Genomic DNA, 25,413 nt, shown 5'->3' with positions numbered 1-25,413 from the left:
CTACTTCCTAAGATTCTGAAAAGGTTTTTGTCTTGTCTTTTCTTTTCTTTTTTTAGAGAACATAAACAGAAGGTGTGAAGGCACCAAAAAGGAATTTGAAATCCAGTTGCAGTAATCACTCATACAACTGGCCCCTTGCTATATAGATCATAGAAACCTCCTGAGTACCAAAGTTAATGCTTTTACAAAAGAAAACTCCTATATCATTGCATGGCATGACTATTGCTTCCTTAAACCTTTCAGGAAATGATTCCCAAGTATTTTTCACAAACCCTTATAAGGATTCCTATTAAAATATAATGATGGAGATCAAGCCTAGGATAACTGCAGAATTGTGATGATAAGTTGCAGTAGTTCCAAATGATTAATTTTCTGCTCCAAGTAGTGGGCCAAAGGCCATCATCCCATTGAATCAGTCAGTTTCACAGTGATGGACTTACACATGTGGATGATCTGAGGCACAAGCTGTGATTGGTCTAAGAAAATGAGAGGTTGAATTGGGTTCAAAGCCCACATCTTGTGATTTCTGGTCCTTATTCAGTCAAAGCATTGATCTGCTTCTTATCTGTATTATATTTCTTGACAGTCATTCTGGATGCAGCATGATAAGGAAAACCAAGTAATTGGCTTGATAAGAGTATTCAAGGTATAGGTGCAACACTCATGGTAAGCTTCTCACCACAGGATATCCAAGATCTGCTACCATAGAAAGGACTATGACCCAGTGATGACTCCTAGAGTTCAGTTTTCAAGATTTTGGGAATAATCTGATCATAGCCTTTCCTTCTTGTTACATTATAGGACAAGAATTTAGAGTATTCCGTCAACAGGTTCTCCCAGTAACAGGTGATGTCATCCATCTGCAAGTGGTTCATAATAAACTGGCTTCCCCTGGAGACAGATTAACAAGAACATTTAAAGCACAACATTAAATAATACAGCATACATTTGAGTATATCAAGCACCGTTCAGAGAACTTTACATGAATTAACTCGTGATACATAGACCAATTCTATAGGCGTTAAATTTATACACATGCATTTAGCAATAGAACTTCACACTTTTTATTTTTACAGTCAATGTTCAAAAAAAGTATTCATTTTAACTACTTCAAGGTCTTCAGTCTATTTATCTAAAGGATGGGCTTGGGGCTTATGTTGATGAGTACTTTTCCCCCAAGACAGCTTTAGCTCTGATTATGTCTGTATAATGAGGATGAAACCGGATTATCACCATAGTAACAATATTCACGTAACTTTAGCTTGGACAAAATGAGGATGATAAAGTGGAAAAGGAAAAATGAACAGAATTTACCTTTCAGCAATTTCTTGAGCTACATCATCATTTGCTTTTACAAACTGCAACAGCTCTCTAAAATGAAAAGAATTATTAGACTCTGATTATAGACCATGCTCACTAGTATCAAGTCAGAAAGACCATCAATTGAGATCTATGGTTAATTTTAGATATGCGGATAGTGGATTATTTCTTTTTTTGAAAGAAAGATATCACAGTCCTCACAGAAACATAACAACAACAAAAAGCCCACACACAGGCTAAATACAGCCTGTTTTATGTTTGGGATGTGTTTGAGAAAATAGGGAAATGTTCAATGATACACATCAAAAATCAATAGTAGGAAAAAACTGCCTGTATCCTGCTCTGGCTGCCAGAAGAGAGCACTGGGCTCACCTTGCTGGTCCCTCTCCACACCTCTTCCTAGTGCCTCCCATCATAAAAAGAAATTTACCTCAGCTTCCCTGGGGTCAGTTCTCACTCCTTTAACAATATAACAAGACTGAATATTCCCATCTTCAGCCTTTCAGAAATAGCTTTTTCACTGTATAACATTTATTTTTATTTTTAAAGATTTATTTATTTATGCATACAAGAACTGGGGTACAGGCCAGAGGTGTGTGTGGGGGTAAGAGGATTCACCAGAGACAGAGTAGGGTACAGGCAGATACACTGAAATACACTGCTGAGGGGAGCAGCGGTCGAGTCAGGAGAGGTCTGCTGTACCATGTGGGTTGCTCCCTGGCCAGGGATTGAACTCATGCTGCAGTGGCTGCGGAGAGCTTCATAGATTGTGCCTTAACCCCTTGTGCCACCAGGGAGGCCCACACTGTATAACATTTAAATATGACATTCTGAACCAGCGTTACAGCACTTTTTCAAAGTCAACCCCACTCACAGCCTAGTTGGATAATAACACATATTTATGTGAACCCAATAAGTAAAAAAAAAATCTTTCAATAGAAAAAGTCATCAGAAATAATGCCTTAAGTGGGTAAGACTTAGGGACAGACTATGGGAGCTCTTAGAAACTCTGCTTGGGGGAGAGCTGCTTACTGGACATTGGAGAGGTCTGTTTTGACTGGGATATAGTGAACCCATGGCTTCAGCTGTGGATAGAAGAATTCCAACCACTCATCACCAACGTGGAAAACAAGTGAACCACAAAGGAAGAGGTGTTTGAATCGGAAACTTGCAGCTACGCCTCGAAAATTAAAGAGATACCTGGGAAAGAAAGAAAAATATACTTGATATTATATTCCTACTGCCATAGAAAGGACCATTTCTTCCTCATTCCCTCTCCTCTTCCTTCTTTTTATAACTCCTCTCCCTTCTCTTTCAATTTTTAGTTTTCAAGGACACAGTAATATGTCCTTGTGGAGTTTCTGTTAAATTCTTAATTCTCTAGGGGCTACTGGTTTTTCCTGGGAATGTTAGGATGAGGAGGAACAGGAGATACGTTGCCCAGGCACAGTAGATAGGACCAGGAGCTGGATGCTGGATAGAAAGGATACAAAACTCAGATGAAAACAGTATCTAATCTTTTCCTACAAACTTTTTAAGAACTAATGGACCCACAAAAGTTTGTTTTTCCCATAAGGTAGTCCATCTGGTCAAAGGCATCCCTTGTTCCCTGTTCCTTCTCTTGAAGTCTGGAGAGAAGAACAAGTATACCTAATGTATCTTTAAAAAAAAAACAACAAAAAAAAAAAACCCTGGAGAAGAGCTATCTTAGGAAAGAACATTTTCTTTTCCATGCATGCACCCTTGTCTCCAACCAGTTACTTTTAAACTGTAGTTCCCAAGGTGCAGTGTAGTCAGTACTCACCCCTCTTAATCCCCCCATAGCCCTCCTCTTGACCTGCTTTTACTGTTCATCAAATTCTTAGTCTGGCATTTAATTATAATATTTTAGTTATATATTTTATATTCATGTTGAACTTTAAACTATTTTATTAACCTGGTCAAAACTTAGTCTAACTTTAGTTATTGGCCTGGCGAGATGTTGGAGAGAGGGAATTCCATCCCATTATTCATTAGCACACAGCACACAAACTCTATGGAAGCAGGAGCCATATCTCATTGTCGCCACAGCACCCACAGAACTCATGTCAGAGTCTTGGATGCATTAGACCCTCAGTAACCAATAGGTATGAAAGTTAATGAGACTTTGATAATCCCCAGCTGAGTCCTAGTTCTCATCCAAATTGAAGCTATTTGAAAAGCACTATGGAAGTCTTACTTGTATTTGCAGTGGTCCACAAGATGGACGTCCTTAGCAGCTGGCTTTCCCAAGGTATCCTTTAAATAAAAAGGAAGTTAGTAATAATAGAAACAGCAGCACTTAGTGAAGACCATTGTGCAGCAAACATTGTTCAACATTTCATCAACATGACCTCATTTCAGCCTCTGAATAAACATACTCAGCAGGGTTATTATCCCATTTTATAGATGAAGAAGCCAAGGCTTCAAGAAGTTGGGAGACTTGCTCAGGGTCATATGGCCCTAAGCAGAAGAGCTAGAGTTTTAACTTGAGTCTGTAAGCCCTCCTGAAGTCAAGTGGATCCTCATCTGGACTCAGGTCACGGCTGCAGCACATTTCCCTCTATGTAGATTATACACAATTGGTCACAAGTGGTGGCTGGTGGACTTTGAGGTATAGCCCCCACACAGGTTTTGTTGGTCACATAAAGTAATTAAAAACAACTATTCAAACCATTGCCAACATTTATACATGGTAGGCTATTTCTTAGCAAAAGAATCCAGATTTCCAACTTTTCTTGTAAAAAGAAAAAGAAAGAGCTGGTTCCTTTAGAAGTGGGCTCCTGTGCCCTTGGCAGCAATGACTAAACCTTTAGTGCACTTTTCTGTGGCCGCTGAAGGCATATAAGTTTGAGACCCCTATCTGTAGTCAGCCACCTTAGCAAACTTGTCCTCTTTGCATCTTTCCACAGTTGATGATTTAGTTAATGGATACATTTTTTCATGTTTTACTTTTTTAAAAAAGCTCCTTAAACTTCATTGGTTTCTGTTTGGTTTCAACTAATAAATTTAGGCATCTCTGGTAGACTTAGCTATTTCCCCAAGAAATTTAAGCCTTTTTCAAATATCATCCTTATGTGATATATGGAAATTTCAGATGAGGGCATTTAGGCCTTAAAGGTCTTTGTACAAGGCAAGAAGTCATAGACTTAAGAGGATAGAGATGGACTCCAAACTGAATGAAGTTGCCAGTCATTAATGGTTTCTCCTTAAAGTCACTTGGGAACTTTAAACAAAAGATGTCTAGATCCTATTCTTAGAGATTCTTTTTTGTTGTATTTTTTTAAGCTTTCCAGTTGGTATTATACAGCTAAGGTTGAGAGCTACTGTTTAAACCAGGAACTGGCCAACTACAACCCACAGGCCAAATCTGCCCATTGCTTGTTTTTATGTACAACCAACAAGCTGAGGATATTTTTACCTTTCGAACAACTGAAATAATTCAAAGAATATTTTATGACACGTGAACATTACATGAAATTCAAGCTGCAGTGCCATAAATCAAGTTTTACTAGAACTCCACTTACATACTGTCTGTGGCTACTTTCCTGCTGATGGCCAAGCTAAGGTAATAACAGAGACCAAACAATCTGTAAAGCCTAAAATATTTACCATCTGGCCCTTTAAATAAAATGTTTGTGCTCTGTGGTTTAAACCTTCAAAGTAGTAGTATAGTATTACTAGTCATACTAGGGGCCAGAAAAGCAATGTGAGTTTGAAAAAAATAATTTACGTATATGCTAATTCTAGCTCACAGAACCTTCTCTACATTCATTCCACGACTGAGAAGAACCTAATCTGAAGTTCTACCCAGATGGCAATGTACTTTGAGTGAGAATGTTCACTGCTGTAGCTCTATTCAGAAGGCTGGTGATTACTTTCATAGATTTCCAGGCCTGGTTTTTGGTGTATTCTGCATCAACAAGTTTTGGATTTTTCCGAGATAGAAGAATGAGAGGATCTCGTTCTGGACTTGTCCTATAAAAGAAACACATGACATAAAGTTATGGTACCTACACCACAACACTATTCCCAATCTCTGAAAGGTGAGCAGGACTTGGACCCAATGCAATCACTCTAGGTACAGACGGACAACTCCCCACTGTAACAGTAGTGACTGGATATTGAATACTGCAGCATCTGGATGTTCCTGTGCTGTTCCCCACTTTACCCTTCAAGGATGGGGAGTATTTTCCCTTTCTTTGTTTGCATTTAGTCTTTAAGGGTATATTGTTCCAGTCACTATAGCTGTATCTCAGAGAAGATCTCTCTCTTAAGAGTTGGGTGTTGATGGGGGGGTGTGGGTTGGAAGGATCACATAGAGGCTACAATCACTGGTACCATAGCTCTTTGACTAGGTAATCACCACTTATCAAAATAGTAACATGGATTTTGTTGTGTATGCGCTATGAGGTCCAGTATGATGATTAAGAATAAAAACAAAGGGCTTAATAACCTGAAGACTATATGTAGAAAAATATCCTAGTTATGGTCCAAGTAGCAGATGTTCATGATATATGAAGTGGGGGAGGGCCATAGACCCCCTGCTGAGAATCTGATGAGAATTGTGGAACCCTCTTTCCAGAAAAATGTAGCACAACCATATAATTTCAAGGAAGTTCTAGAATTCTTGGAGCTCACACATGGACCCAAAGTTAAGAATCTGTGATCTCAAGATCTGAGAATCAGAGAAGTTAACAGTGAGCAGTAAGCAGTAACTGTTCAGCCAGTCTGCATCCTGAATTTCATTGCCCAAATAACCAGGGTGCAATCTCAGACACGGTCTCATTGAGAATGCTACAAAACTCTTCTCTCTTCACATTCATATGTTCAATAGATATTCACTGTGTGTCTATGTACCAGGCAATAATCTTGGCATTGGGCATATGCTGAAAATAAAGAGTTCTTTCTCAATCTCTTCCCTTTTCTTCTTCTCCCTCTTCCCTGCTTCCCTCTCCATTTCACCTGACCCAGTTTGTGATCTCCACCACTATCTGGCAGCCACGCGGTCTGAGGAAAAAGGCAGTCAGGAGATCTAGTGATGGTTTCTCTTCTGTATCAACTATTAGAGTGACTATGGGCAATCATAAGCTACTCCTAGGAAACTGCAGGTTCTTAGGCAAAAGACTCATCCATCCTGTTCAATCTTATATCCTCCCTGTCCATCACGCTCATGGCACTCTGTAAATAAATTTGGATGGATGAAACTTTCCTTCTTTGAATTTCAATTAAAATCAGAGAGATTTCAACAAACAACTTGAGTTCTTCTCTAGTTTAAAAATTCTGTGATTCTGTTTATTTCCTTAGTTATCTAAGTTTTCTCTTTGAGCTAAAGTTCTTTACTACCTCAAAACTGCTTATATTTTACACAATAATTGGAAGAATACATTTGTAAAATATCAGAAAATATAATCACCTTGATCCTCGGAAATATGCGGTGGAATTTTTCTTTTTCCATGGCCACTGTGCTGCTGACCTAAAAATAGATTTTGATTAGTTTCTATGTTTTTTCCTTAACTACACAGGGATATGTTTTAACCATTTTAAATAAGTCCAATCCAGGCTACTCAAAAGAAAAAGTCCCAAATAATATTATATTCCCTTTTCTTATTGCTTCTTTCCTCTAGAGGTGCTAACTAAAATATCGACAAATCTATTTCTCCATGTATAAGTTAACAACATTAAGAGAAACATTCCTAAATCCTAAATGACAAGTTTAGGGGTGTTTAACTCAGCACAATGAGGATTTCTTCTCTACTTTAAGTGGAACACTATAGATTAAAATTAATACAAAGAGAATCACAGCAACTATCAGAAATTGAATTAAAGCAAGAAAACAAGTCACTCCCTGACTTCATGTTTTGGATACATAGGTGATATTATCAGATTTAGTCCAAAGCAACCTGGCATTCTTGAAACTGTTCTAAGTGCTCTATAAAGACAAAGTCCCTGAAACTCAGGCCTCAGTACACATTACCATGACCAGCTTTCCTTGCTGAAACTGCTAGCTCACAGGTGCATCATTCTGAATGTTCTTCGTAGGAACCCTGCACAGAAGTTTGTGCAGCGTCTTCCTCTGAAAAAGGGGGAGGAGGGCTAAACTGAAGTTAATGAAGGATTGGTGGACTATTTACTATAATGGAGAAACTTAGGACACAAACTTCACAGATATATACGTTGCCACATTTCTCATCTTCTCTCAGCTGAGAGCATGTTTTATTTTCCCAGCCCTTTCTCCCAGGATCAGAGGTACCTGGCTATCTAGTCCAAAACTATCCTCAGAGCATCTCTTGCTCTGCCCTGTAGCACTGGGGTTTTTTCAATGGAAAAATGATGTATGTGTATTATAAAATTCTAATAGAAAAGCATAAAAGTAAAAAAAAAATCATCTGGAACTTCTCCACCCACGGAAAACCACTTTTAACACTTTAATGTTTCAGTGAAGAAATTTTTCCCAATCACTTCTCTCCTTATCAATTCTCACCTGGAGGTGATTTTGCCCTCTGCCCCAAGAGACATATGACTATGGCTAGAGACATTTGATTGTTGTCACTCTTGAGGAATTACTGCTGACATTTAGTAGCATCCTACAATACATACAGTACATAGCCCCCTACAACAAAGAATGATTCAGTCCAAAAGGCTACTAGGACCAAGATTAAAAAACTTCGTTCTATATAACAGAGATCATACCATACATACAATTAGATAACATTTTTATTAAGATGTATATTATAGAGAACAACCAGGACACCTATATAGCACTTACAATGTTCCAGACGCTATTCTAAATGTTTTATACACACACTAACTCATTCTCACAATTGTATGTGGGTTTTTATTATTCCTGCTTTACATTTGAGGATCTTGAGAAGTGAAGCAAATTGATCAGAGTCACACAGCTAATAAGGTTTGAACACACAGTCCCTGTTTTTAAACACTAGCCTACCCCTACTTTCCATTCACACACAGTATTACATTTAATAGCCTGGTCATATTTCATTTCATTCCTTACTGATGAAATTTGGGTGATTTCCAACTTTTTACCTAAAGAACCAACACTGTAGTGAATATCCTTGTACAACTGTCTTTACACAGTTATGAAATTAGCTTTTCAGGATAAATTCTAGAAGTGAAATGGCTGAGTTAAACATTTGAAATTTTGACATATATTGTGAAATTACCAAACCGAAAATGTATCAATTTATACTCAAATTTTAACTATAAATTTCCTTGATCTGTGGGAAGTACATAATGTAAACAGACCTGATTTCCCGCTCCTTCGATCTTCTCACCCACCTCCCCAGCCTCAGAAGACTTATGTTAGAACTTTTATCCATGAAGTGCTAACAGTGGCCATGACAGCCTGGTTCTGCCCCAGCTCTCTTTCATAAACCACTGCTCACACCTCCTCAACAGTAGCGTGAAACCTTTAAATTCACAAGGACAATGAACTTTTCTAAAGATTGGGAATTAAGTCAGAGGAGATAAACTCACAAAAGATCATAAAAAAAGAAAAATGACAGCAGAAATAAATGAATAAACTAGCAAATTTTTATAGTTTCAAGGTAAGAAATGAAATCAAAAGCTTAAAGATTCTGAATGGAGGATTCTAAATTTGCAGTTCTATAATCATTAATAAAATAAATTCTACTGGAGAACAAAGGGAAAAGTACCAAAAGGAAAATCTGTTCATATGAGGTTAGATTTTAAAACATATTCTATATCCCTAAAAATTGCTTATTAGTTTAAAAGGGGGAAACCAGTAACTATGCAGTAGGGGAAATAGATAATACCATGACTAAGTGAGCAAAGTTAACACCATTAGAAAGGTGCAAATGGACACAAAATCACTGATGTAAGTAAGTATTTGGCCCACAATACTTAAATTTATTCTAATCATGAGGAAATAGACAAAACCAAATGGAAGAACATTCCACAAAAAAGTGAACTTTAATTCTTCAAAATGTCAATGTCATGAAAGAGAAAAGACAGACTGAGGAGCTGCTCCAGATAAAAGGAGACTAAAGTCAAATGACAAGTAAATACATGACCCTGGGCTGTGCCCTACACTGGAGGTGAAATAATTATTAAAGACATTATTGGAACAATTAAGTGTTGTATCAATATTGTTTCCTGACTTTGATAATTGCAGTTTAGCACTAAAGTATAAAGGGGTAAAACGTGACAAGATATGCATACTCCCAAATAGTCCAAAAAAACATAAATGCATGTATTACATACACACTCAATGTCCATCAAAAGAAATAATGAAGTAAATTATTATCCATTCAGTGGAATACTATGCAATTGTTAAAAATAATGAGGTTCTTTTATATGTACTGACATGGGAAGATATCTAAGACATAACAATAGGTGGGGGGGAAGTTACTTAGGTTAAATATATTTATAAATTTTTAAGCGCATATATAAGTTTTATAATCAAAATTGAAAGAAAAGACTGCTACAAAGGCATGGTGATATTTGCAGAGTAAGTTCTTCAGCTCTTTTTCTATGGATACATAATTTTTTTACACATAGAAAATTGCTTATACTATAGCTATTTTGTCTTTTATTTTTAACTTAAAAGTCAGTCATTTTAAAATAAATAATTGTTTATACTCTACTATTATTTTGAGAAAACCCATAAAGAGGGATAAATAAAACCTTTCTAAAGGACTTACCTTACCAGATCTTCTCTGAAGAGGTCCCACCGTCCAAGACCCGTAGGATAAATAGGCCAAACAGCAGGTCCCCCTTCCCAAAATGTCCATGCAGGATACATGATATCATGGTACTCTGATGTCTTCAACAGAAGCAGAAACACTGTTCTTAATCAGTCTCAGGTCAGAGTAAGAAGAAACAAACTAAATCTATGCCACAGTAGCCCGAGTGTTACACTGCCAAACATGTATTTTCCCTAATTTTCAAAGTCTGGACCCTACCTATGAAAAAGCAAAAGTGACCATGAATTATGATTCATACGCTCACAGAATCCCAGGATTTGAAATCCCATTAAAGGTCAACTTTTCCAGTTCCCCAAAGTTCTGTTTTTCTAGCAAACACAAACTAAACTAGGGTTTTAGTTTAATGAAATAATATAGCGAATTTGAATGATCATGTAACTCTCTCATCTTTGAACTGCTATTACACCGAAAGTGTGCACTGTCTCACCAGCTCTAGGTTATTTCCTAGTCCTAGTTTATTTCTTGTATTTTTAAAGCGCAAGAATCAGGAAATAACAATGCAAAGATTAAGAGTATGGTTTCTTAAGTACATCATCTGAGTCTGAACGCTGACTTTTTCAATGCCTTTGTTTCCTTATCTTTGCAATGGAGAAAATAATAATAATGTTATCTATCAAATTGGCTTATTTTGAATATCAAATGAGTTACTACATGTAATAATCTTCCAATAGTGTCTGACATATAGCAAGATTCAGTAAGTATTAGTATTACCTACCACTGGAGCACTGTTGAGGTCACATTGGTGGGTTAGTAAATTCATGGTTATGTACTGATCAAGGTCAAAAAGTGCCAATGGACAGAATGGAGGTAAAGAGAATTATCCCACATCTTTGAAAAAAATTTGAAACCGCTTGTTCCTTTTTTATGGTTTTTCTGTCAAAACTCAGGCCACTGATAAACCTCTAACTGTACTGTTTCTTCTTTTTTTAATTGAAGTAACACTGTTTCTTCTAATGGAATTATACACACAATATGCTATTTGCCTTTTCTCAAATATTTAAGAAATGGTATGCAATTCATCAAGCACCTCAGACAAAAGAGCTGCTCAACAGAAGCTGCATGATTAACTATGAAATTGACAGACTAAAATCTCTCCCTTGTAAACCAGGATTTAAAAACAAAAGGAGAGGAAAGTTAGACTAGCAATTGTCATACTTTATTATTCATATAAACAAGAGATAAACAATAGAAAGTCCTTACTGACTTACATGGGAACCTCTATCTGTTCTCCTGGGAGGGTTTCATGAAACACAAAAGGGCCAAAATCATTTGAGAAACAAGGTTAAACCACGGGAAGTGCAAAACAAATATGGCCTCAGCCCACTTGCAATACAGGAAATTCATTTCATTCTAGAAATGAAAGTAAACTGTGATAAAGAAAAAGCAAGGATAAAAGTCTCCTTGCTTTGGAGAAACTGAATCAAGAGATGGTGTTCCCTTTCCCAAAGTCCACAGGGTTTTCCTAAACTCATTCATCCACCTAGAATCTTCTATCTACTCTCTTCCAGCTACCCACCCCACCCCAAATGGTCTCTAGGGAACCAAAGCCCAACCTGCCAACACATCATTTGTGAGATCTGAAGCACTGACAAAATACTAACTTTCCCAAGTTCCCCAAGCCCACAGGTGAGTCCTAACACTCATATTCTTCAACTAGACCCAGGGATCACATTTTACATAACCATCTTGAATATCTCAGGCCTATGCATTCAGTTCACTGTTTGGATGCAAACTGCAAGGAGTTACCTGACATTTTCAATTTCAGTGCTAGACATGTTGGGTCCCTGGGATACAGTAACAGATGTGGCAGAGGATACCCAATGCTATGGCTGATATATACATTGAAGGTGCTTAACAAGTGTTCTTTTAATGAAGGTATTCCCCTACTCCAAGCTCATGAACTTTCTTGAGCCACTCTCTTCCACTCTGTAGGATTGCTGAACCTCACCTCTACGTCCTACAGGTTCCTCGGGTCGCTCTCATTCTCTACCCCCCACCCCTAGTCCTATAGGCACTTAAGCAATCTTACATCATTCACAAGTCCTCAGCCTCATTTCTTTAATCTTACTGCTCAACTAGTGTGAAGTTAATAGGGTCACAGACCCATTCCTTGGCCTCAAGCCTCATGCTCACCATCACTCATCAGACTGTCACAGGACACTCATTTCATGTTCATATACTAGAAGCCCACTCTTCAATCCCCCATATGGTTCTTTCTGTGCTTACCTTACTGAAGGAGAAGATTGGAATGGCAGGTTCCATCCATTTAGGAACCTGAGGATAATCTCGAACATTGATCACCATCTCCATGTCAGGGAGGCGCCCAATGACTTCCAAAATAAAGTGTTCTACACCACTACACCTGCCGACCAGAGACACCACAAGTTCACCAGTTTCTTGCAAAGACATTATTTTTATTGCCACAATAATTCTCAGTTTATGAGGAAAGGTAAGAAACATTACATTATCTTCTACCTGAATACAGAATGCTATCAAAATCAGTTTTGCAAGTCAGAAAAAAAGTGTTATGTACAGAGTCAAGAAGATAATGATAGCTTTCTGACTAGATGCCCCAGGAATCCTTAGAGGATTTCCTGAAGAAAGAGAAGATACACAGACAGCTCTGCTGCATGCCCTCCCCTGCCTCTACTGCTATCCTTTGAGGTCCTGACAAGCACTATACTGAGAATAGCATTCCAAAGCTTGACCAAAATTTTCTAGCAGCATGAAATGACGATTTTAAAATACTGATTTATATGTAGGGAAATAACTACAAAGAATATCAATGTTTCTATTCAGCAAATACCAACCAAGAATATTTACCCTGCAAAGCTCTCCTTCCTCTACAAAGAAAAAATATGGACCTTCTCAGACAAATAGAAACTTCAGAAATTCATTACAACTAAACCCCCACTCCAAAAAATTCTACAAGAAGTCCTAAAGCCAAAACCAACAGAGGAATGAACAAGAACAGAATAAAACAAGGAATAAAATCACAAAAAAGACAGACAAAATGGCAAACACAGATGCCAACATATCAATATTAACTCTAAATGTAAATGGATTAAACTCATCAGTAAAAAGACACAGAGTAGAAGGCTGGATTAAAAAACAAAATCCAACCTTGTGCTGTCTCCAGGAAACACATTTAACCACAAAAGATAAACACAGACTGAAAGTAAAAGGTTGGAAAACAATCCTACAAGCAAAAAAGAAGGCAGGAACAGCCATACTTTTATCAGATGAAATAAACTTCAAATTAAAAAAAGTAAAAAGAGACATAGATGGACACTACATTATGATCAAGGGGACAATACATCAGGAAGATATAACACTCATCAACATATACTCACCAAATGAAGGGGCACCAAAATATAGTAGACAATTATTATCACCTCTGAAAACAGATATTAAAGAAAATACATATATAGTGGGAGACTTCAACACCCCACTCTCACCAATGGACAGATCAACGAGACAAAAAATAAGCAAAGACACTAGAGCCCTAAATAAAGACACAGAACTCAAGGACTTAACAGACATCTATAGGACACTGCACCCAAAAAAATCTGAGTACACATTTTTCTCAAGTGTGCATGGATCATTCTCCAGAATCTATCACATACTGGGCCACAAGACAAACATCAACAGATACATGAAAATCAAAATCATTCCAACCATCTTCTCTGATCATAAAGGTATCAAGCTAGAAATAAATCATGAAAAGGAAACAAGGAACCTTCCCACTTCATGGAGATGAAATCCACACTACTGGAAGACCACTGGACTATTGAGGAGATCAAAGAAGAAATTAAAAAATACTTTGAGTTGAATGACAAGGAGGATACCACTTTCCAGAATGTATGGGTTGCAGCAAAAGCAGTAATAAGAGGAAAATATATAGCAATACAGGCTCACATCAACAAACAAGAAAGAACTCAAAAACAACCTAATCTCACATCTCAAAGAACAAGAAAAAGAACAACAAAAAAACCCTAAAGCCAGTAGAAGAAAGGAAATAATAAAAATCAAAGCAGAAATAAATGAATTAGAAATTAAAAAAACAATCCAAAAGATCAATGAAAACAAAAGTTGATTCTTTGAAAAAATAAACAAAATAGACAAACCTCTAGCAAGTCTCACAAAGAAGAAACGTATAAACAGGAGAAAAGAAAAAAATGTATAAAAAGGAGAAAACACATATAAATAGGATTATAAATGAAAGTGGAGAGATCACAACAGATTCAGTAGAAATCAAAAGAATAATAAGAGATTACTATGAACATGTATACACAGACAAATTTAACAACCTAGAAGAGATGGGCAAATTCCTAGAATGATATAATCATCCAAAGCTGGACAGAGAAGAAATAGAACAACTAAACAGACCAATTACAAGCAGTGAAATTGAATCAGTAATCAAAGCACTCCCCAAAAACAAAAGCCAGGCCCAGATGGCTTCACAAATGAATTCTACCAAACGTTCAGCAGTGAATTAGTGTCTATCCTATACAAACTCTTTCAAAAAATTGAAAAAGAAGGAATACTGCCAAATATGTTCTACGAAGCCAACATTACATTAATACCAAAACCCAACAAAGATGGCACAAAAAAAGAAAATTACAGGCCAATCTCCCTAATGAACACTGATGCAAAAATTCTCAACAAAATCCTTGCCAACAGAATCCGGCAATGCATCCATAAGATAATTCACCACGACCAAGTAGGATTTATTCCAGGGACCCAAGGATGGTTCAGCATCCGAAAATCAATCAATGTAATCCAACACTTCAACAAAAAGAAATATAAAAACCATATGATAATATCCATAGATGCTGAGAAAGCATTCGACAAAGTACAACACCCATCTATGATAAAGGCCCTTGAAAATCTCGGGATACAAGGAACATACCTCAACATCATAAAGGCCATATATGACAAGCCCACAGCCAATATCATTCTCAATGGCGAAAAGCTGAAAGCATTCCCATTAAGATCTGGAACAAGACAAGGATGTCCACTCTCACCACTGCTTTTCAACATAATACTGGAAGTCCTAGCCAGAGTAATAAGACAAGAGAAAGACATACAAGGAATCCAAATAGTCAAGGAAGAAGTCAAACTATCACTATTTGTGGACGATATAATAATATACATAGAGAACCCCAAAAACTAATTAAATTAATTAAACAATCAATCAGTTTAGTAAAGTGGCAGGATACAAAATCAACGAACAAAAATCAGTAGTTTTCCTATACACAAACAATAAATCTGAAGAAGAAGAAATCAAGAAAACCATTCCTTTTATTATTGAAACAAACAAAAAAAAATCAAATACTTGGGAATAAACCTAACAAAAGAAGTAAAGGACCTATACAAAGAAAACTATAAAACACTGTTAAAAGAAATAGAAGTAGACACAAAGAAATGGAAAGAAATGCCCTGCTCATGGATCAGAAGGATTAACATTATCAAAATGGCCATCCTACCAAAAGCAATCTAAAGATTCAATGCTATTCCAATTAAAATTTCAATGTCATTCTTCAAAGAAATAGAAAAAATATTGATGAAATTCATATGGAGCCACAAAAAACCCCGAATAGCCAAAACCCTCCTGAAAAAAAAAAAATAAGGGAATGGAGGGATCACTCTCCCAGATTTCAAACTATGCTACAAAGCCATAATAATCAAAACTGCATGGTATTGGAACCAGAACAGACACACGGACCAATGGAACCAAATAGAAAACCCAGAAATAAACCCACAGATTTATGGTCAACTAATTTTTGGCAAAGGCGCAAAGAATATGCACTGGAGCAAAGAAAGTTGTTCAATAAATGGTGCTGGAAAACTGGGTCGCCACATGCAAAAGAATGAAACTTGACTACTACCTCACACCATGCACAAAAACCAACTCAAAATGGATTAAAGAACTAGACTTAAGACCTGAAACCATAAAATATATAGAAGGAGATATAGGCGAAACACTACATGACATGCACCTCAAAGACATCCTTACAGACACATCACCCAAAGCAGTGATAGTGAAGGCAAAGATAAACAGCTGGGACAACATCAAATTAAAGGGCTTCTGCACAGCAAAAGAGACAATAACCAAAACAAAGAGAAACCCCACCGACTGGGAGAAAATTTTTGCACCCAACACTAATGATAAAGGACTGATCACAAAAATCTACAAAGAGCTGATGAAACTCAACAAAAACAAAGAAAATAAGCCAGTCAAAAAATGGGCAGAAGAGTTAAAAAGAAACTTCTCCGAAGAGGAAATACAAATGATCACCAGGCATCTGAAAAAATGTTCAATGTCACTTGCAATCAGGGAAATGCAAATCAAAACTACAATGAGATACCATCTCACACCAGTGAGAATGGCACATATTAAAAAAACTAGCAACAACAAATGTTGGCGAGGTTGTGGAGAGAAAGGAACTCTCCTGTACTGCTGGTGGGAGTGCAAACTGGTCCAACCACTATGGAAAGCTGTGTGGAGAGTCTTAAACCTACTAAAGATAGAGCTTCCATATGATCCAGCAATTCCACACCTAGGTATTTACCCAAAGGACACAGAAACATCAATTCCAAAGAGCACCTACACCCCTATGTTTATAGCAACACAATTTACAATAGCTAAGCTTTGGAAACAACCCAAATGCCCAAAAACAGATGACTGAATCAAGAAGATGTGGTACATATACACCATGGAATATTACTCAGCATTCAAAAAAGATAAACACATGCAATTTGCAGCAACATGGATGGAGCTGGAAGGGATCATGCTCAGCGAAATAAGCCAGAAAGAAAAAGAAAAATACCGGATGGTCTCATTCATAGCAGGAATCTAGAAAACCTAAATAAGGGACCAGGAAAAAGAATAACTATAAGAAAGAAAAAATTAAAATCAACAAACAACTATGAACCAGAGACACACTATGGGGGGTGGGGGGCAGGGAAAGGAGGGTTGGGGTCAAAATAAGGGGGTTGCAATTATATGGGGAATATAAAATAAAATAAAAAAATAAAAAAGCCAAAAAAAATTAAAAAAAAATTGCTCCAATATAAGATGAAAAAAAATAAAAAAATAAAAATAAAACAAAACAAAAAAAGAAAAAAAGAATATCAATGTTTCATAGCATTAAAAAAGATGCTGGACTGTATTAATAACAAGGTAAACTGGTGAAACAAGATGCTAGTTTTCACCATTCAGACTGGCAAAGATATGAGAGTCTGATAATAAAGTGTTGGTGCAGGTATAAGGTTTATTCTAAACCTGTGATACAAAGGCAGTGGAGGTGTAAATAGGCACAGCCCCTTGGGAGGACAATTATTTCTATTTATCAAGATTTGAAAAACACATTAATCGGCCTGTTAATGGTACTTCGAGGAATTCAGCCTGCAGATAGAGTTACACAAGCTTAAAGGCGTACAGACAAGGATGTTCACTGCAGCACAGTTTGCATTAGGTGAAAATCAAAGGGGAGTGGTGAAGAATTATTTTATTTTATTTTTTTAAGATTTATTTTATTTATGCATACAAGAACTAGGGTACAGGCCAGAGGTGTTGGGGGGGGGGGTAAGAGGATTCACCAGAGAGAGTGGGGAGAAGAACAGGCAGATAGACTGAAGTACACTGCTGAGGGGAGAAGTGGGCGACACAGGAGAGGTCTGCTGCACCATGTGGGTAGCTCCCTGGCCGGGGATTGAACTCCTGCAGAGGCTGCCAATAGCTTGATAGCTCTGTCTTGAACCCCTGCGCCACCAGGGAGGCACAAGGTAAGGAATAATTTAAGTGTCCATTGACACAGGACTTGAATATAATTATATTATAATCCAAATAATAGATTACTAACCAGCTGTGCAAGGGTCAAGCTTTTTCTATGTGCTCTTATGTAACAATTTCAAAATCTACTATTACATTTAAAAGAAAAGTAAGTTACAGAACAGAAGACACATGTTCCTATTTGTTGATGAGCCTAGATAATTATATATGCATAAACTATTTCTAGAGGTCTACACAAGAAACATGCAATTGTGATTGTCTCTTGAGAAGTGTCTCTCAAGGACTAGAGATATGGGAGTCTAAAATGGTATGGCCTCCCTGGTGGCACAAGAGGTTAAGACAGCCTATGAAGCTGTCCGCAGCCTCCACAGCATGAGTTCGATTCCTGTCCAGCCAGGGAGCAAACCACATGGTGCAGCAAACCTCTCCTGAGCAGGGAGCAGGTGTACTTCAGTCAGTCTACTTGTTCTGTTCCCCACTCTTTCTCTGGTGAATCCTCTCACACCCCACACTTCTGGCCTGTACCCCAGCTCTTGTGCTCATAAATAAATAAACCTTTTAAAAAAATGGTAGGGAAACTTCCTTTTCATTGTTTATCTTTTCAGGTCATCCAAATACTTCACCATGCATATCTAGTGCTTTTTACTACTAAAAAAAAGTAAACAGATAAATCTGATTAAAAAGTTAAAAATACATGGGCCTCCATGGTGGCGCAGCGGTTGAGCTCTGGGCTGCGAAGCTACCCGCAGCCTCTGCAGTGCCGGTTCGATCCCTGGCCGCCAGGCAAGGGTCCCACATGTTGCGACAGGCCTCTCCTGCCACGCCCGCTGCTCCCTTCAGCAGTGTACCTCGGTCCTTCTGCCTGTTCTGTTCCCTGCTCTGGCTCAGGTGAATTCTCTCACCCTCCCACGCTTCTGACTGTACCCTTGTATGTGCTTGTATAAATAAATAAATAAAACTTTAAATAAATAAAACTTTAAAAAAAAGTTAAAAATACATAGTTACAGCACATTTATACATGACAACTAAAACATTTATTTTCTTTCACATTTAGCTTTTAAAATAGCACTCTCATATACTGTATGACTTCACTGACATAAAACTCTAAGAAATAATCTATGAGAGAATGCAGGTCAGTAGATGCCTGGGGATAGGTGTGGGAGAAAAGCGTGGTGGGAAGGGCTGGGAGACAGGGATTGCAAACAGGCAGAAGGAAACTTTTGGGAATGATGAACATATTCATTATCTTGATGTATATATGTATCAAAACTCATCACATTGTACTCTTTAAATATGTGCAGTGTCCATTAACCATACTTCACTAAAGCAATTATTTAAAAGATGTCATTATTCTCCATCTTTGAAATGTTATATCTGGAGTGTTAATTAGATGGTCCTCTGGTTCTTGAGCAAGATGTCTCAGTTCATCTTTGAAATATTGCGTTTATATTTCATTTTGTTCAGAACCATATTTTCTATATGTCATACAGTTTTTGAAAGTGGGTGGTTTTTAAGAAAAGGATTAAAAGACACTATTTGTAGCTGCATGGGAATCTGACATATTACACACTGTGCTCATTTCATGAAGGCTACTGGTTCTGAATATCTCATTTTATTTCTATTTGATATGATTCTGTTTTCCTTAATTGTCTACATAGTCAGAATAGGGAACTTTCACTGCCATTAGAAATACAGACAATCATTCTCAATGAAAGAACCTGTGTTCCCGTAAGAAACCTTTCTAAGAGCTCATGATTCTGACCAAAATGCTCCGAGGTCTAGAATACGAGTTACTGGCCTTTCAGAAAATTTGAAAGCATTTAATTTCATCTGGAAATCACTCAGCTATTAAGTACCAGGATAGCTCTCAAAGTCATACAGTGTCTATGGTCATTTTGTATTTCTCATTAGTAAAAATTAGAAATTTCTCTAAATTCGTAATTTATATTTAAAGTCATCAGTATTGGGCCTCCCCGGTGGCGCGGCGGGTTGAGTGCAGTGGTGTGAAGCTGTCCATAGGCTTTGCAGCGCAGGTTAGATTCCCGGCCAGCCAAGGAGATTCCCACATGGCACAGCAGACCTCTCCTGTCTCGCCCACTGCTCCCCTCAGCAGTGCTTTCAGTTCTTCTGCCTGTTCTGTTCCCTGCTCTGTCTCATGAATCCTTTCATCCTTCCGTGCCTTTGGCCTATACCCCAGCTCTTGTATAAATAAATAAATCTTAAAAAAAAAATCTCTCTTGAAAAAAAAACAACTCATTAGTATTGTCCCAAATAATGAAACAAATGTCCATTTAAAATACCTCAGTGATTTTCCCCACGAGCACTTTGTCTCTGGCACTTGGTAACCACAATGTAACTGTGATTACCTAGGAGTAGTGGGATAGTAAGTGATCTTTATTTTCTTATTTTGCCATTGTTTTTATATTTTTGATAATGAAAATGTATTAATGTAATTAAGTTATATTAAGAGCAAATAATATAAGTCTTTATGTTTAAAAATGCATGATTTTCTGACAGAATAGAGATTGTTTAGAAATAATATCTTAGGTAAGGGACTATCATGCCCTCTGTTTTTTTTTAAAAAGACTCTTAAAAGGGAGGTTTATCATTTTTTGCATATAATGTTGTCTAAAACTAACTTCCACGCTCAGTCCATGACCTTCCTTGCTTGCCCTCAGCATACTGAATGGCAACTCACCTCTTATGCTTGGAGTCCTGGCTATTCTGGCCTGAGTGATCTGCACCTCCAGTTACTCCCTTGCACCTTCTACCACCTCTCCTCAAATACTCACAAGAGTATTTTTTGACTCACAAGAGTATTTATTGACCCACAAGAGACTCAATAAATGCTGCTCCTCCCCCTCTAGCTCAGCTCACTTCCACTAGGTCTCATCAGCCTGTGTCTTACAGCTACTCTAGTGGAGAATGAAAAGGGGCAGAGTTACAGCTAGTACAAGTGATATGCCAGTTTTACACACAGAGAGAAAAGAAAGGCTTTCATACAAGAAAAAAGAAAACAGATGTTGGCCACAAAAAAAAAAAAAAAAGTCCCCAGGCAAGAAGAGTTTGCCATTATTTTGTAGTTCCCCTGAAATAGAGTTTTGTTTATCAGTGCTTTTAATTATCTTCTCTATAAGAACAGTACAAACAAAACCACATGTAACAGGATCAGAAAATATGTCTACTTGGAACTCTTACCTTGAGGGGAACATGCAGTCATTTTCTCGGTATAATCTATTCTGAATGATCTGATAGTGGGTCCCCAGCTTCCGTCTGACAACCTCTGCCATCATCTTCCTAGAGATACCACCTCGGAAAGGAGTCAGATCCTCTTCTATGACACTGGGAAAGAATGGGAATTATCAGGGAAATCAGGCGAAGAAAGTGACACCATTCCACCCAATTCCCATCTGTGGGTTTAGGGTTAGTACTAGAGAATACAGTAACCTAAGGGAAAGAATAGAGGACAGGTATGAGCAACTTTAGCCCCAGAAGCATCATAGATGATCTAAAACATCAATAAAGCCACTGCAAGGACAAAGCTAGTCAGTTTCTCTCTTTTCTCCCTCCATTTAGATTGCCCAACACTGACATGTTACATATTCTTTTTTACCACTAATGTCTTTGTCATAGGGGTCCCACTGACCTCCCCTCTCAGAATGCTACAGAAGGTACAGTTGATACCTGACAGTTTGATGCTGACTGACTCCCTTGTTTTGGCCTTCATTCACCCTACATACACTAGCAGCCTGATAACAGTCACCAGATATGACACCATTTTTGTACCCCCTTTAAAGCTCAGCACAGTCAAATTTTAATAAATAACACAAGTATCAGCTGAATTTTTTTGAGACATTACAAATAACATGATGTAGAGCTAAAGGGATGTTGCTATTTAGCTGATGAGAAATCTGAGGCCCAGAGAAGTCAAGTGACATGCCACAGGGATAATCAGTGGGAAAACTGGGACTAGAAACCAAGGGTGCCTTTTTTTTTTTTTTTTTTTAAGACTGATTTATTTATGCATTCAAGAACTGGGGAACGGGCCAGAGGTGCGGGGGATGAGAGGATTCACTGGAGACAGAATGGGGAACAGAACAGGTAGACTGACTGAAATACAGTGCTGAGGGGAGCAGCAGGTGAGACAGGAGAGGTCTGCTGCATCATGCGGGTAGCTCCCTGGCTGGCCGGGGATCGAACTTGTGCTCCAGAGGCTGTGGATAGCTTCACAGTGCCGTGCTTAATCCCTTGCACCACCAGGGAGGCCCCCAAGGCTGCTTTTTTTTTTTTTTTTTAAAGATTTATTTATTTTTATACAAGAGCTGGGGTACAGGCCAGAGGTGCGGGAGGGTGAGAGGATTCACCAGAAACAGAGAAGGGAGCAGAACAGGCAGACGACAGAAATACACTGCTGAGGGGAGCAGCGAGTGTGACATGAGAGGTCTGCTGTGCCATGTGGGATTCTCACCAGCTGGCCGGGATCGAACCCACACTGCAGAGGCCGCGGACAGCTTCACAGCGCAGCGCTCAACCCGCTGTGCCACTGGGGAGGCCCCCCAAGGCTGCTTTTGAAGTAATCTTTCTAACACACCATGTTCCAGACCTAACTTGTATACTTTAAAAATAACAGACAATTTATTCGATTCATTTATAAATGTCTATTCCTTCAACAATACTTATTGAGGGAGAGCACTAGGGATACAACAGTGACTAAGACATAGACCTTTACCTCAAGCTTTCAGTCCAGTGGAGAAAGCAGTGCTGAGCAGGTACTCTCTTAGCTCTGGGCATTTTTATTCCCAGGAAAACCACCTCAGGAACCCCTTCTACTCACTGCAACCAAACACTCTCCGGAATCCTAGGGGACTTCCTTACTTCCTTGTGACAAGAACTAAACTCTCAAAGACACACCAAAAAAAAAAAAAAAAAAAAAAAAAAGGAAAGAAAGAAAAAGAAAAAAAGAACTCACCCATGATAACAGCTGCAGTTTTGACTTGAACATGGTTCATAATTCTCCAAAGACCTGTTAATTTGGTCAATAAACACTTTCCATTTTGAACCTTCAAAAAGTGAAGTAAATCAAAGTTAGCAAAATATCCCTGAGTATTTCTATTTGCTAGCAGCAGGCAGACAGAATCAACAGACAACCCCTTTCCAACCCACTGAGAGAAATGAACCGCTTGCAAAGATTCATTGTGTAACTCTCCAGCTCAGATCAAGATCCTCTACTTGGGCCATCAGGTGTCAAAAAGAAAGGAAAAGTACAATTTCCAAGCTTAACGCCTGACACGTAGAGGCTGTGGATAAACTGGTGACACACAGCCTCACCTTTTAATAACGAAAATGAGTCCCATAAAAAGAGTGATTAAAACCACAGACATTAACCTTTTCATTTCTCTGGCAACATAAGAATCGCCATTACCACCCCCTCCTCCCCCACTTATATATTTCTCTCTCTCTCTTTCTCTCTCTCTCTCTCTCTCTCGCTCTCTCTCTCTCTCACACACACACACACACACACACACACACACACACACGAATTATCCCCCCCCCCCCCAGTGTGTTTTAGGGAGGTGCAGAGTGGCCAAGTGCGGGCGATGACCACTGTGGGTTGTTTACAGGGGTACTCCCTCTACTCCCCACATCGCTACCAATTCCGGAGGATGGGTTACTCTCCAGGGTCCTGGGCAGGACAAACTGCGCCAGCCACCCAGACGCTCGCTCTTTGCTCCCTGCACCTTCGTACCCTCTGCCCAGCTCTGTACTACAGGGGCGACAGCAAGAGCCCGGCGCCGGCAGCGAGGGACAGCGAGGGGGGCGGCAGAGGGTCTCCGACCCAGCGAGATCCGAGCCCGAGCCGCTGAGTTGGCCTGCCCAGAGCCCACCTGACTCCTTTTGGCGGCCGGGTACAGGGGGTAGGAGTAGCAACAGCAGCCATAGCCTAAGCTGCGAGCGCGCCCCCCGCTCCATCGCCAGCGGACCCACTGCGGAGTCCCGGCTGCGGCGCTGGCGGAAGCACCGCCCCGCACAAAGATGGCGGCGCAGGCCACACCACGTGGGCGGAGGGCCGCCCCGCACAAAGATGGCCGAGTGCCTCTCCGCCTGCCCCGCCCCCAAGCGCGGGCCTGCAACCTGGTTTTCCTGGGAATGTAGCGCCGGGAAGTTGAGGCGGAGCATTGCAGTTATCGCAGGAGTGCTGTGCAGGTAAGCCTACTGAGTTGTTTAGACCCACACTATATGGTTAGCTGCTTTCTGTCGAAGTGCATATAGGTATTTAAAATGCGTCCTCCTCCCTCTTCTCCCCACCCTCTCTCTCAGAATCCAAGTTGAGAATGAGTAAGTGTCATCCTCTGAAAGAAATGTCTAATAATGACAATTTCTTACACTCTGTAACATGCTGAAAACATCGTATTCTCTGAAGCCAGAAAATTGAAAGCTAGAAAGGATACATTTCTTGCCCACAGCTTTAGTTAGTGGTACAACCTAAGTTAGTTATTTGCAAGATATAAAATTTCTTCTTATTGTATAACATAGATTTTGTTGAGCATCTGATTGTATACAGCACTGTTAGACGCCAAGAAACTGCAAATAGTGTAACGTAGTCTCTTTGTAATAGGAATATATAACAATTGAGGTTGTTATAGGGCAGGGAGAGGGGCAGCCCAAACCCCGCAAACCTGCCTATTCTGAATGGGTTCTGCCATCCGCCGCATCAACACAAAACATATGAGACTTTAATGGGAAGGAACTTTAATAAAACTAGGAAACAATACAGGTAAGGCAAAGAGTCTAGTTTCTAAATGAAGCACCCAAAGTTACCCATCCCCTCGTGGGTAAAAGTCCATCCAAATGGGATTGGCCCAGAGCAAGGCCCCAAAGCCTGCCACAAGTCTAAAGCATCTTCCAGTGGGGACCCACAGAAAAGGGCCAGAAACAACCAGACAAGCCCGAAAGGAAAAGAGCAAAATCAACATCAAGATAAAAGCTGCCATTGTCACCTCCCCCCGGGTCTCACCCACATCTGTGTTACCCCGTCCACGACCAAAAGACAAGCGCAGTTTCTTCACGTGTCTCTAGGCTCCATCCTGCTTCCTTCCTCAGTCTCTTCTGCAGCTTCTCTTCCTGCTCAGCTCCACCCTCCCTTGGGTGGGGCAGGGAACCTTCCCCTTTCCTGGGGACCACCCTGTTACAAGGTGACATAGAAGTGAAAAAAAATCAGTGGACACCATCATTTTGGACAGTCTATAGCTATGTATAATGATCATACAGTTAGAAATATTTAGACTTTGTCTAAATGTGCATGGTAACATCCTAGGCTCTGAAAATACATGGAAGTACAAGATGAGGTCTCTGTCCTTTAGGAGTTTAGAATGAGAGAGAAAACATATATGATCCCCAGTGATAATTTATAATATAAGGCATTAAGCACGGCTAGTTTCAGTGGTGGGAAAGGGCAATATGAACTAGAAATCTGTAGCCAGTGAGGAAATGTTGGTGAGCCAACAGAAAAGCAGCAAAGGAATTTCAGTG

The 25,413-nt window shown here is 39.1% G+C and overlaps 1 protein-coding gene across 1 annotated transcript; it reads right to left on the bottom strand.

The window, feature by feature from the left end:
* Positions 1-734: 734 nt before the first annotated feature.
* Positions 735-23,909, bottom strand: POGLUT1 (protein O-glucosyltransferase 1; the record flags this gene model as incomplete). The annotated part of the gene is made up of 11 exons (XM_084231795.1): positions 23,769-23,909; positions 22,853-22,943; positions 21,082-21,225; positions 12,312-12,447; positions 10,023-10,144; positions 6,755-6,814; positions 5,217-5,316; positions 3,539-3,597; positions 2,353-2,520; positions 1,315-1,371; positions 735-891 (listed from the first exon to the last, which is right to left on the bottom strand). The coding sequence occupies exons 1-11, from the start codon at positions 23,851-23,853 to the stop codon at positions 735-737; spliced, it is 1,179 nt and encodes a 392-aa protein (XP_084087921.1). The 5' UTR covers positions 23,854-23,909.
* Between the last annotated feature and the right edge of the window lie 1,504 nt (positions 23,910-25,413).

This window comes from Talpa europaea (genome assembly GCF_964194135.1).
Source record: "Talpa europaea genome assembly, chromosome: 4".
Classification (NCBI taxonomy): Eukaryota; Metazoa; Chordata; class Mammalia; order Eulipotyphla; family Talpidae; genus Talpa; species Talpa europaea.
The sequence above is the reverse complement of the archived record's forward strand: the minus strand, read 5'-3'. Positions and strand labels throughout refer to the sequence as shown.